General features: G+C 31.9%; 2 protein-coding genes across 2 annotated transcripts; both read left to right on the top strand.

Moving 5' to 3' along the window:
* Positions 1-6,442: 6,442 nt before the first annotated feature.
* Positions 6,443-8,897, top strand: TRIADDRAFT_53162 (uncharacterized protein; the record flags this gene model as incomplete). Its single annotated transcript, XM_002109819.1, has 5 exons — positions 6,443-6,570; positions 6,778-6,933; positions 7,099-7,174; positions 8,009-8,092; positions 8,847-8,897. 5 exons carry the CDS (start codon positions 6,443-6,445, stop codon positions 8,895-8,897), a joined length of 495 nt encoding a protein of 164 aa, XP_002109855.1.
* Positions 8,898-9,038: 141 nt separating this feature from the next.
* Positions 9,039-12,467, top strand: TRIADDRAFT_53161 (uncharacterized protein; the record flags this gene model as incomplete). The annotated part of the gene is made up of 10 exons (XM_002109818.1): positions 9,039-9,164; positions 9,254-9,363; positions 9,569-9,635; positions 9,825-9,881; positions 10,282-10,352; positions 10,446-10,553; positions 10,852-10,884; positions 11,357-11,435; positions 11,611-11,644; positions 11,791-12,467. The coding sequence occupies 10 exons, from the start codon at positions 9,039-9,041 to the stop codon at positions 12,465-12,467; spliced, it is 1,362 nt and encodes a 453-aa protein (XP_002109854.1).
* Between the last annotated feature and the right edge of the window lie 1,827 nt (positions 12,468-14,294).

The raw sequence follows: 14,294 nt of genomic DNA, 5'->3' as shown, positions 1-14,294 counted from the left end.
TTATAGAATTCATCTATTTGTAATTTGCCTAAAACTATTTTAAGCGTTGAGTAAACATAATTTTCTTCAAATCCATTACATTCTTTTAGCATTGATTTTTTGAGTAGTTAATCGGTAAATAAGTCTTAAATTGTACAGTAACTTTTTATGATGAGTTATTTAGGGCCCTTGATGAATTGTCCATAGGAGAGGTTGTATCAGTAATTCGATAAAACGTAATTCATCATGAGAAACGACATAGCAGAGGAAGATATAATACAATAACAGAAGGCGATATTGCATGATAATATGATAATTTTGGAGACCTATTTAAAAATGGGACAGCACACATAGACATTTATGAAACTCAGAAAACAGCAGGTTACTGCTGACTAAATTATATAATTGCGACGCACCATTGTTCAAGACTGACTTAGTCGCCCTATTCGTTAATAATTAGTTGCACTTAGTTTTGTGATGATTTTATTTCAAGTTGGTTGAAAAGCTAAATCCATAACTACCGCATTGTACCTCCGTTGCTATCAACAATAAAGTATTTTGCTTTCATTAAAACCCCTTGCGTAATTTCTGAGAATGACTACTAAGTCCGCATCGGCTGAATCTTCGAACCCTCCATCATAGCTATCACCTCTGCAGATGAGTTTCTTGGATTTTGGCTACTATCTCCTTGGTAAATACTTTATCTTATAGAATGTCTTACAGCATAAACGACCCGATATTCTATTAAGATTTAATGCGCACACTTGCATACTGATAGACAATTGAGTTATGTAAAAGGAAACATTCATAATCCTTTAAGTATTTGTTTTGGTCTATGCTACGGTACTAGAGTTATCGCATGATATAATGCAAAATAAGTAATTTCAATGTGGATAAACTAAATTAGCAATGTCAACGTCATTAAAAACTAATCCTTAATGTATTTGCTTTGGCCTATTATATGGTACTATAGTTATCGCAAGATATAATGTAAATTAAGTAATTTTAATGTGGTGCAAAAGTTAATATTCATTGCGTGGATAAACTAAATTAGCTACGTCAATATCATTAAAAACTAGTCCTTAATGTATTTGTTTTGGCCTATTGTGCGGTACTATAGTTATTGCATGATGAAATGTAAAATAAGTAATTTTAATGTGGCGCGAAAGTACATATTCATTCCGCGGATAAACTAAATTAGCTATGTCATTATCATCAAAGACTAATGCTTTCGAAAATTCAAGATTTTAAACTATTGTAAATTATACACTGAAGAGCCAATTAAGAATACTGCAGGACACGTACATCAAACCGAGTCCTTAGGATATTTTAACTGCTGGTATAAAACCAATAAAGTATTACCTTTCCTGGTAGAAGATTACATTATGTCGGTCACGTATAAATTACGCAAATATCAACTATAATACTTTTTCTGGATTGATAATACGTCTTACAAAGTATACATAATTTGTTTATTAATGACTTTAATCACACCAATATCACGCAAGATATTTAGGCAATTACCTGCGTTATACCTCCATATTATATTATTTTAGCCATACCTTAAGTAATATAAGGCAGTACCATCATATCATCCTGCAATTAATAAATATTTAAGATGCAGAAAAGCCTTTTAAGATCATATCTCGGAGGTCAATCTATAGCTTTATTGCAGGTTATTTCATTTCCATTGTAGTGATGTATTACTTCAAAATAGTTAACATGGAGAGATTACCTTATGATAATTATAATAGTGTCAATACTTAATTTCCTTAAAGATTATGTCTGCGAACATGATTTAGTAGAACCAATTTATTGAAAGTTTTTCAATCACAATTAAACTAAACTTACATTTAAAGTTCATAATGTGGCATTATAGTATCTAAGCAGTTCACATACTTGTACGCATGAGCTCTTAATTATTTGCATACTTATCTGCATTTGATTACTAAATTAATCAAAATATTTGATGAGATTATACATAAAATTCTAAAAAGAATAAAGACTAATCAATCACATGCAAAGTAAATGATCTTAAATTATGGACAGAGAATATGGTTAACTTTCCTCTCCTTTCTACTTATGAATGTAACATAAAAAATATGGATTTATGGCAATGACCTCTATGAGGTCATTCTATGAGGTCATTTACTGATTCTATAGTATTGCAAAATATACCATTACAGTGATTGTGAAGCTTCAGAAATTTGATCTCATAGCAGTATCAGATAAGGATTTACTTATAAGCTACTTTTAGTCATCGAATATTTAGCTTTATATGATGGATAAAATCAGTGGCATGTCTTAACTTTTAATGTGGTGTCTACAAAGCAAATATTACAGAGACATGATCTAAAATATAGCTAATAACAGTGACTTCAATAAAATTAAAACAGCTTAATAGAAAATTTACGATAGAATTTTTATTACAATATCTAATGATAATGTAACAGACTTTCACGATAATTGATTATAAATAGAAAAAATTACAAATACAAACTTCCTTCAAGCAAGATAAAATACTTTCGAGACAACAATTGATGAGACTGATTCATCAATTTTGCAATAAGTTCAATTGTAAGTAAAATCAGTTAGATATTTATTAGGCAGATGCGAGCTGGTTCCAACAAACTTTAATTCTATATATCGCTAACACTGACAGTGACATTCTGCTATTTGAAATTTCAACTGTTTATTGTACGTTTCCAATAGGTTAATCAGAATCATGTTCTATTAACGCTTTAGTACCGTAATATAGAGTATTAATGTAAGGTATCTCTTATTTTTATTATTTTCTTAGGCACTTGGTACAAGTAAAAATCTTCCGTTATTTTCTGTTTACGAAATAAAGTATGATAATTAATTTACTAAACTTTTAATTTATTATTAGTAGCCCGGTATGAATAAAAACTCATAATATCAAGCCAGCTATGTTAATTGCATAGTCATATACAATCAACAAAGAATCAGCCTGATGAAAACATAATTAGACATATACTAGTAAATCTCGACATATCATTTGCTACCATATAGCCAGCCATTCGCTGTATTACACCTATCAATCACATCATACTGAATCATAATTTGCAGTTAACTATTTAGTTATTCGTAAGAAAGTCTAACGGAAATTTTCAAAAGTTACGAAGCATACATAGCCTAAGAAAGATTTACCAATTTCTGATTTTTTCATCTGATGAAACTTCACTGAACAATCGCACTACAGGCTGGCATGCTCCTATTATATCTACCATCACTGAAATTTAGTTCTTCCCTCAACTACTTATTCGCTATTGCTTAAATCAAATGATACTAGATAATAGCACTATTTTTAGACCGGCTCAATAATTACAACTGGCTGTTATTATGCATTTTAAAATGCTGAGTCTAGTGGTGCTGTGGTAGCAATCAGTATGACTGAATGAGTGTGCGATTGGTCACTGACAAAATATTACATCGATAATGATGACTGTGTACTGAGCATAACATCAATTAGACAGAAATTTTATTTGCACGCCATTTTAACTGCACTCTACAATTTGATTCATTTCATTTACATGGCAAATAGTAACTATTAATTTGATCAATATCGAGAACGATAATTATTATCCGAAGACATAAACATGAATTTTATGTACTGAACTTACTACTTGGGTGTACATAACATTTCATTTATTTTATTTTATTTACTGTTAAAACGCTAGTGCTTTATTTTAACCTTAATTGCCTTTCATGCTCGTTCCCATCCTTCTGTATATCGGTCGGTACAGTACAGTTACGTCATTGCTGTAATTGACATTTAAAAATGTTACTTACCTTATATTTTTCATATAAGAAAAAGTACTTACCAATATTCCATTTCCTGACACTATTTCATAGCTGGATCTATTTTTATTTCATAAATAAAAAAATATTTGAAACCTTTCAGTTCCAGTCAATTAACAGAGAACAAGATCTTGAAGAAAATCTTTCCATATTGTCGTTGAATTATATCTGTTGCGTATCCATTACTAATGGCAGTGTATAACAATGTTTCGCCTGCCGCCACATCAGGTTAGTGTTCGTGCAGTCAATACATCATGCCAATATTTTGTCCCTTTGGGTAACCAAGTAAAATTGCGGTTAAAGGTTGACTCTTCCCAAAGTAAAATGGTGACCATTCACTATTTGTATATTAAAATGACTTCTATGATATAATCCGTTCTTAAATAAACATCTATACCGTCTATGTGAAAGACACACATCAGAAAATGTAACATTGAAAACGATGTCATAATGTTCGAGATGTCAGTAAAGTACTGCAGAGGGTACACCACAGAAAGCAAGGAGATTTTAACATAGCATGAAGTCAATGGAGCACAGCGCTAAATTCAGTTAATTAACTAGCTTGTTGATTATTGTCAAGAGAGTTGATATAATTATCCTTTGTAGCACTTAACTGCACAGGCATGTACACATTTCGTCTATTTTAATCCTGCTCATTTACTTAACGTACCGAATCAGCATGGTGCAATTCTGTCATCAATGGGTGATCATTTCCACAGTAATATTGGAATGCGTGTAATTAAGCGGCATACTTTTTTGCCATATAGATATTATATTTGAAACTTCTTGAGTACAGTAAGTATGCTAGATTGTCATCGGATAGCTGTGCAGCCTGTACTGTAGGTTTGTAAGCTGTAGTCATGGCATTCATGCTTGCAAGCCATTAGAAAGGTAATACCATATGAGGGCTATTCAGTATTAGCCGTTTATTACAGTTTTCACTTTATACTCGTGAATAAATCCAATATAGTAGATCTTAACTATAAATAAGTTATACGGATACTATTGATACAATTAATGGCAATGGCTAAAGATTAAAAAACCCTTTGTAATTATTTCATCTATGAAAACAATAATGCACTTGATACTTTCATTTTTTTAAAATCAATCCGTGCTTTTAACTACTTACCGTGCACTAACAATGACTATAATTCATTGAAACAATTTATCGTTTGCATATTCATACCTTCTTTCTTTCTAATTGTGAATTGCTTTAGGATATGTCGTTTCCCTTCTGACTATTTTTATTTGTATTGCAGTGAATGCGATAAAAGCCCATTGTCAGTAACTGTGTCTCTGTCTCTTTTCGCTACGATGATCACAATAAAGGCGATTACATTATAAAGTATTGGATGGAACGAACATACACTCAATATTCAAGCCAACACTCTTAAAGTTTTGACTATATTATATTATTATAGCAGTACTTAGTTGCGTTTTGAATTATGTTTTGCCGTGATTATAACTACTGCATTCACATTAGCTAAACTGCCGTCGGTCAAATTTATTGTAATTTACAACTAGGTTTTTAACATAGTTTGGCAGCATATGGCCAAATCTGAAGCATTGCCCTTGTATGTACTAACTTTAGCAGCATTTATCCGAATTCTACAATTTTTTTTAATCTATCATAGTCAGTGAGCTGCTACATTATGGACACCGAAGTTGTGCAGTCCGATGAGATATTAAGCGTTTATGACACAGAACTTGAGTCATTCCGGTATCTATCAGCAGAATAAGCAGGTTTGTTATGGATTGAAATGAAATCAGTTCACAGCGGCTGAGTAAATCCGGTACTGAGAAAAAATTTGCTTGCTACGATATGTGTTGAGAGCAAACCATAGTACGAGCGAAATTTTGAACGACTTAATGCGATACTCGTGTTGTTACTTTTAGCCGCAATATCCCACGAATAGAGCCATATAAAGTTGGATAATTAGCTATACCGCAAGATTATTAACAAAAAAGTATTCAATATCGCGAAATTACATTAAATAATTTGCTTTAATCGACATTCACGAATGATGCGAAAGTTTTTGTTAGTGGTGGGCATAAAATTGGCAGTGATCTTCAATGTCACGTTAAACCCGGTTTAACACTAATTAATATTTATTTATCACATCTACAACACAAAATAAGTTACCAACGATTGTAACCAGGATTGCACGAGTATTTAATAATTACGAGATGTAATAATATTACTTCACTTCGCGATACTTGGGCTGATAACGCATTAGCGTTATTAGAAATGGGTATATTTTTTATATGCTGTTTTGCATAAGAGATTACTAATAACTTTTTATGCAACGTAAATGGATAACCGAATGTATGGGCGGACCAAGACTTAGCCACAAAAAATCTACATCACTTGCAGTCGCTATAGCACGGTGAAATAAGGAATTATTACAACTTTTAACCCTGGAAGATTATTAGTATCAATTGAACAGCAGCTACAGGAAAACAGACCAGGCTGTTGGCTCATCACTTTTCACCATAAATATCAATTTTTGACACAGACTATACCATAATTCAAATTCAATTATAAAATGCTCTATCTTCATGATACATTACGCACTCAGCATGTTCATCGTTGCTTTATTTTACTAACAACAAGTTGAATTTTAATTTAATTACTACAGAAATGGCTACGATGCATGAAATTACTATTGGAAGAGACGAATCGGAATTATTGAACTACTTGGAAGAGTTTGATTTAGATTACTTCAGGAAAAGTTACTTGTCCGCAACAAGTGAAGAAGAGAGGTGTCGGTAAGCCAAGTTTTCTTCTTATTAATACGAAGAGATGATTAAAAAATATAAGTATTCAATTGTTTACCAGACTTAATTAATCTTAATATGACTGTATTCCAAAGGCACTACTGACTTCCATGACATAATCGACTCTCTTGCTGCTTCAATACTAACTGTAAAATTGTGTGCTTTTGTTATTGACTTGCGGTTTGTGTTCTCAATTAGAGTTGACGACCTCTTCATAAATCGTTGGGAATTATTTGAATATTCTGATGGGCAAAGTGAAAAGCTTTTTACTAAAAAATTGGAAATACAGCACAAAATTATTAGTCAAATTAGAGGCTTACCTTGGCCAATTGACAGAAAGATGGAAATTTTGAAGTAAGATAAATAGATTTTGTGGTATTGTATATTAGTGTGATCTTATGACTTTCTTAGCTCGAGTATTGCCTACGTATATACCACTAATATGATCAAAGTTTTATTTTTCCACGGTTAAAACACTTTTCTGATCTCTGTTATCATGTCATTACTGATAAATAATAGTAAACATATTGAATTCATGAATGCAGTTTCAAGTGATGTAATCGACATTCATGGATCCAAGATCTCTAGAACTACGGTTCGTACTATAAATCTATTATAATTATTATAATTTAATGAGTATATTAAAACTATTTCTACTAAATTATAGATTTGTGAGCAGTAGAATAGTAACCAACAGATTATACTACCGTAAAAATAATGTTTAAGCTGCCACAAAAATATCTTGTGCATCAATTTTATTTGATTATTCAATATGCTCACATTGCAACCAAATGTAACCATAGAGGCTATTCTACTCACCTATAACTTTTAATGATAGCTCTAATGATGTAATATTTTGCATAATTATTGATATTGCTTAGGGAACGATAAAATTTTACCGTAGCATTAAAAGCTTTTTCAATTATTTTGTTGTCTGGGAAAATCGAATCAAATTAATTGAAGGTACTGCTATTGCTATATTGCACGTCATAATTTACGCGTAGATAGCTTTCAACTATAATGCTCCTTTTATGATACTTAAGCGACTTAGTAGGGATTGCTTTTTCTATATACAGTAGAACATTGTATTTCTGTTCTTGCGCTTAAATTTACAACATGATTTTGACTGCCGTTCTGTATATTCCAGGTCACTTTGGATCCATTGTGTCGTCATTTTTCACATTTTTACGATCTTTGTTTCTGCTTAACCTAATTCTGTCGTTGATATATATTGGATTCATATTGATTCCTCAGGTAGCAGCCTCAATAATATTTCATATGTTAATTTGAAGTTTTTATTAATAAACAACACTTTCATATAATAATTCACAATAAATTTAAATTGTTGCTAAAATGTTTTCTTTAGTTACTTTCTATTCTTTTGAACTGTATAAGATATATTTGTAAATGTCTTTTGAATCTACACTAGTTAATTTTATACAAATGGACTCAACCGTCAACGTCATATAGTGCCCTGCAAGCTGATACGATTGAAAATGTAATCAATTTTCAGGTTGGTAGATCTCTATGGTATTTTTATCAATTTTTGAAATCAATTTTTATGCAAAGGGTATTTTATATCTGTTATATAAATGCATCGTCATCCGACTAATACACTTTACCTGAATCGAATTTAGGGGCCGGTTACCTATTCTTTCCTATTTTACGGGGCTTATAGTGTTATACCTATAGGTACAAAGAACAGCATAAACGTTTATGATATGCGCATAGCATATTTCATAGCACAAATTGGCATTCTTTTGATAAGTTATGTATATATTCTGAACAGGTACAGTAGTTGCACGTGATCTGTAAGCTTGGTACTTTGTTAAACTTTTACTTATTAGGACTAACATAAATACACATTCAACAGAATTAGTCGACACCGTCAGAAAACGAATAGGAAAACCATATCTTCCAGGACCAATTATCTATTTTCTTGGCAATTATTTACACGTTGGGACTATTTGATTACTTCTGCCAATTCAGCATCAGAGAAGAAGCAATCTATCAAAACTCAATTCAGGGTATGAATTAGCAGAGTATTAACGAGCTCTATAGCCTCTTGCATCTCGTATTTCTACCTTATTGTATTAACGGAATCGCCAATAATTATAATTTATGATACTCGATTCGTAAATTGGTATATCCTAGCGCGTAAACTGAGGATTAATAACGTTTCGGAAGCTGATTGGTATCTAGATTTAAACTATAATAAAGTCAGCAAGCATTTGATTTCTATCGCCATTTGTGCATTTCTTTACTAGGAATATATTGGAGATGTAACAGAACGTGACAAACCTTCCAGGCCTCTGTAATTACAATTATTACTACGCTGCACATTTAATAAATTTAATTTTTCTGCACTTAGATAGAAATATTTAAAATACGTACTTTCATTTCGTCAGATGTATTATTTTAATGGAATATTAATTTCTTTCAGTATTATTCATATCATCATGGGTATCATATCTAATTTTTTGGTGTTATTGACTTGGATTGCTTGTGGTGCTGCCATTCTGCTTACTCTTAGGGCGTATGAATGCTACCTTAAAAATACAAACAATATTATTATCCGCTATATGGTAATCGAAATGATCCTGCAACATGATTTAGAAGATGACTGCATCGAATGCTATTGCTTATTTATTGCAGTTTTACTATGATTTTATAGGTATCACTAGTAATTGCCGGATCAAATATAGTTGCCCCATTTTTATTTGATTTATTTGCCAAAATTGAGAATTATAAGGTTGGAACACAACTTAAACTTAAGTTATTTAGGTAAGTTTACATATATTTCTGTTTAATGCCTCACTAAATCTAGCTTTCAAAAGGTCTTTGAAACAGTACTAACAAGTTGTAACAAATTTAAAACATTTCATCAATTATTGAAAACAGTGTAATATACAGATATAAGAAAATTTGTTTGCAATAGTGATGTAATTCTAGAATGTTTATAAACCTTATAATCTGCTACATATAATAGAGTTATGGTAATGTACCTGTTGAACATGAGCGTGCTAATGTTTACATTATTTGGACTTACGCCGGTGGTAAGCAATCTACTACTTATACTGAGTAAACGCTATGAATTACGAGCCCTTATAGTTACTCTGCACATAAAATCGCTTTTACGAAATGTTTTTAAAGGAATACTAAAATGATTCAGGAAGAAATTAGCATTATTTCTGCCCTTATGCATAGTCTTAGGAATAACTGTAACATATATTTCATGATTGCAGGCAGGAACTGCCCAAAATCCATTATTTTGTGGCAATGTAACTATCGGATCGTCGAATGTTAGTTGCTGGGAAACATCAGTAGGCCAAGAGTTGATGAAAGTTTCCGTGATTGATCTTTATGCCGTTTTTGTTGGAATTTTTTTCGAAATATTAAGAGCCGCATTCGTACGCAGTTTTCCTGGCTTGCGTGATGGTACAATCGAAAATGTGAATATCTAAACAGTAATTCCAGTTTATGTAGACAATACGTCATTTTGAATTAACTCAGAGTTTGCTATAGCTTAAATTACTCAATATACGGCTGAAGGACTTAGCTGTTATAGATTGCTTTAAAATGCTCTAATATTTTACGTGCGCTAGCCGAATTTTAGTCAAAATTATAACAATAAATTTTAAAATGCACTGTTTCCATTTATGCTGCTGGAGCTGCATGACTGTATCCTGTATTTGTTTTTAGCCCCCTCCTTACCCAGAATTTGAACTTGCTAAGAGCGTGCTGCAGTTGATTTATAGTCAAGGCTTAGCTTGGTAACCAGTTTACTCAATAAATTATCAAGAATACAATCATCATAATTCTTTACTAAAATTACGAATAAAAGAGTTTATCTTTAATTTATGAAGGTTAGGCGTTTTTTTTGCTCCTGCACTTCCAGCACTCGCTATGGTAAAGTGTGGAATAATATTCTACGTTCGTGGATGGTCAGTAAAGACTGTTAACATAGCGCCAAGGTCGGCATTTACAGCAGTCAGCACTATAGGAACTTATTTTCAAATTTGCTTGGTAATGTTGTTCATCACCACATTTATAGCTGGTTTCTCAATAACCAAGTACGTCTATTAATTAATAATTATTAGTAGAGTTTTTCACGTACAACCGATCTTGCTCTTCCGTTTTAATTAATACTAATGAAAGTTGTGATTTTCTTATCCTAAAAAAATATTACGCCAAAGCCAACTTAGTTTCGATTTTTGAATTCTGTATATTGAAATACTTCAAAACACTAATTTTGCCTTATTTGTGTACTAGCATCGTTGTATCTCCAGATTGTGGACCATACAGGTGAGAAAATGTAATCACTAGCGGTTATAGTAAATTGCTGCCAGATACTTGTTATAGAATTTTCTTTTCGAAGTATATCGGCTTACTTTAATTAAATTTTAAATTAAAATAACGATATAAATTTTCTAGCAGCTCTTAATTAAAAACAATGGATTTTTTTATTTCATTTCATAAAAGGAGCTTCGTTGGAATGACTTTATATCAAATTATTGATGATTTTGTAAGAAGAAGCCCAGAAGGCGTTCGCACTTTCTTCGAATATATAACGCAAACTTTCGTTATTATTCCACTTATAATCTTACTCGTGTGCGTATGATAAAACGCTCTGATGAATTTGTCAGGATATTTCATTGTATAATTTTATTTTGGATTATGATTGGGCCTTTGCACCATTATGATGACAGTCAATTGTATTTAGTTTGACATTTGCGGTTATTTTCAATTTATATAAAATTTATATAATACTTTACAGGCTGATCGTATTATACTTTCGTGATTTGTCAGCGAGCTACAAAACTCTTAGTAATGACTTAAGAGTACAATTACAAAAGGTTCGTATCATCTAGTTGTAATACTTGATCTTGCTAATATACATTATAATTAGGCAGTATCGAAATAAAATAATGATATTGTGGTTGAGACGCTTTAATATATAATCGTACATTTAAACATAAAGTGCTGATTTGAAATTAATATCTACTATATATATATATATATGAATTCTAGGCTGTGTCTAGCGATACAAGGAGATTGCTTGCGAGTAAGATGTCACCGTTTTGTCTGGAGTTCTTGCTTGCCATATTTAAGATATAATTATGCAACTCTTCCCTGTAGTTTGCTATGTTCTTATTTGAAATTTTTATCAGCTTACAGTAAGGAATACTTATTTATTTCATATTTTAACAGTTCAGAATAAGCCATACTATGGCGATCGTTACAGAACTGTCTCTTATTTAGATCAAGATCGCATACACGTGGCGGATAATAAATTGGGGCCATTTTCATATCATTATCTGCATACAGAGAAACTTAGAAAAAGAGAGCTTTCAAGTAATGCAATAAGACAAAAGAGTAAAGTATCAAGCCTAGTTGCTATCGATGGAAGATATTTACAATCTAATACACCAGCGAGTGATCAACAGGATTCCGAAAATTTAAGAAGTTCTCTGCAGATAGATTTTCATTCATTCGGTGGAAAGGGTTCCGCTTTGAACGACATAAGTAGTGGTGAACGCTTGTCAACTACTCCACCGTTTGATACACCAAATACCACGGTTGACGAAACCCAAATTAGCGAACCTGTACAAGCAGATCAAATATCCATAACGACTAATCGTAGTTTATCCCTAACTGAATCAGCTATGGATCCTAATCGATCGGGAGAAAATACTAAAACTGAGTTAGCTCAAGCAAAGACGTCATCTTCGTCTCACTCACTAAATGACTTGATGACTCGAATGAAAAATAATCCTAGCGATCTCACAAGAGAAGAAATGCAACGTGTATTAAATTCCTTGCCCACGAATGCTCGACAAGCAGTATCTGAGATGTATTATAAATATAAAGCCAAAATGCGGAAATAACTAGCATCCCCAGTAATATCTAATATGCTTTATTAAAATTTTCGCTGAAAAACCATTTAAATAATCATTTCTTACAGTTTAACTGGTTTTAACTGACCTTATTAATTATTTATAAAGGAGCAAATCTCTATCATGCATATAAATTTTATAGTAGCTGCGAATGTGTCATGTTTAAAATTTTCTTGTCATTATGGAATTTAAATTAAAATAGTGAACGTACAAGTAGCTTAGTCTACTTCATACTTTGGTTTTAACGTTACCTTGATTTCTAATTTTGTTTGAGTTTAATATATTTTGCACATGCGATATTAGAAATTCTATTCTTTCTGTATTGAGATCAAATTGAAAGTAAAATTCGAGTACGACCTTGTATTCGTATCAGAATACTTTTTCGTAATAGTTATCGAGGGTGATGTCTAAAAAAATAATTTGATAGTAATTTTGTGTATCTGTTTGCAGTAACAGAGATATAATGATTTGACTTATGGAAGCTCTTTGCTTGCAAATGTACAACACTGAAGGTGCGTTATGAGGTAAACGTATACGGTATGAATGCACTACCGGTCGGTACACAGGCATGTTCCAAACATTAATGGTCTTCAATTACTTAGCAACAAATAATAATCAATCGAAAGCAAGGTGATTTACATATATGCGTATACTGCCTTAGCAGCGATGATGTGATATTGAGTCTGGCTCATTATGTAGAACGATGATACGGTATGCTTGCCATCCAAAGACCAAATAGTAGTAGTATTAGCACCAGGCATCATAATTAATGAGGCAATGATATGATCACTGTATTTCCATTTCACTTGCACTTTTTAAACTAGGGAGTTATTACGTCCATTATCGTATAATCTCAGCACACACTTACTATAGTTTCAGGATGTTGTAGTTCGCAATGATCTGTTGATTTACTCTCTTCATTTGTCAAAATTCAGTGTTTGCACCTAAGTGTTACGACTGGATCCCAGTAGCTTCGCAATGAATAAACACCGCTATTAATGTTCACTCACTGTCTTGATAATGCCTGAGTGGTTTACTGAACCTACAACAGAGGATGTACAGTATATTTAATTCCCTTTCCATTATTTCAGTTTTACAATAACGTAACCAACAGCTACTGCCAATAGACTTACACTTTCGCATAGGTACCGTTTCTAATAATAAAATCAATTTTCCTAATGTCAAAGCTTTTATTCACGATAATATTTTATCACGTCGGTCATTTCGTTACGTTTTTACGTCACGTATTCCTTATTTCATTTTTAAACTAATTTAGATAATTCACTATAATATCGGTTAATGAAAGAAATGTATATCTTAAAATATAGCAATTCTCTTCTTCAGTTATTCCTTATAATGATCTATCCATGTATAATGAACGATTTCATAACGCATTCCGACACTACGCCTTTGGTTACAGTAGTACCGTAGTTAAGAGATCGAAAACCAAAGATTAACTTAAAACAGCGAGTTAGTACTCTTTTCCAATATGAGTATCGTCACAGTGAATGAAAGTGGTTCAAAGGAACACAAGTTCCAAAATTTTATGGTTGACCGTAATTTGGTCTTACATGCTGTTAGCTATTGATTAGCTAAAAACAGAGATTATATCTAATCATTATAATTACTAATTTTAAACTATTTATACCAAATCTAAAGATAACATAACTTATTTATTGGAATGTATTAGTTTCCGCATTTACAATGATCTTACAGAATAAAGGATGAATCAATCCTGATCATTAATGAGCTTTCTTAGCAAGTGATAGTACCCATAATATGAGTATGTCGTTTTTTTACGATTTATTACTGTTTTCC

The sequence above is a fragment of the Trichoplax adhaerens genome, genomic scaffold (genome assembly GCF_000150275.1).
Source record: "Trichoplax adhaerens TRIADscaffold_2 genomic scaffold, whole genome shotgun sequence".
In the NCBI taxonomy this organism is placed as follows: Eukaryota; Metazoa; Placozoa; class Uniplacotomia; order Trichoplacea; family Trichoplacidae; genus Trichoplax; species Trichoplax adhaerens.
The sequence above is the reverse complement of the archived record's forward strand: the minus strand, read 5'-3'. Positions and strand labels throughout refer to the sequence as shown.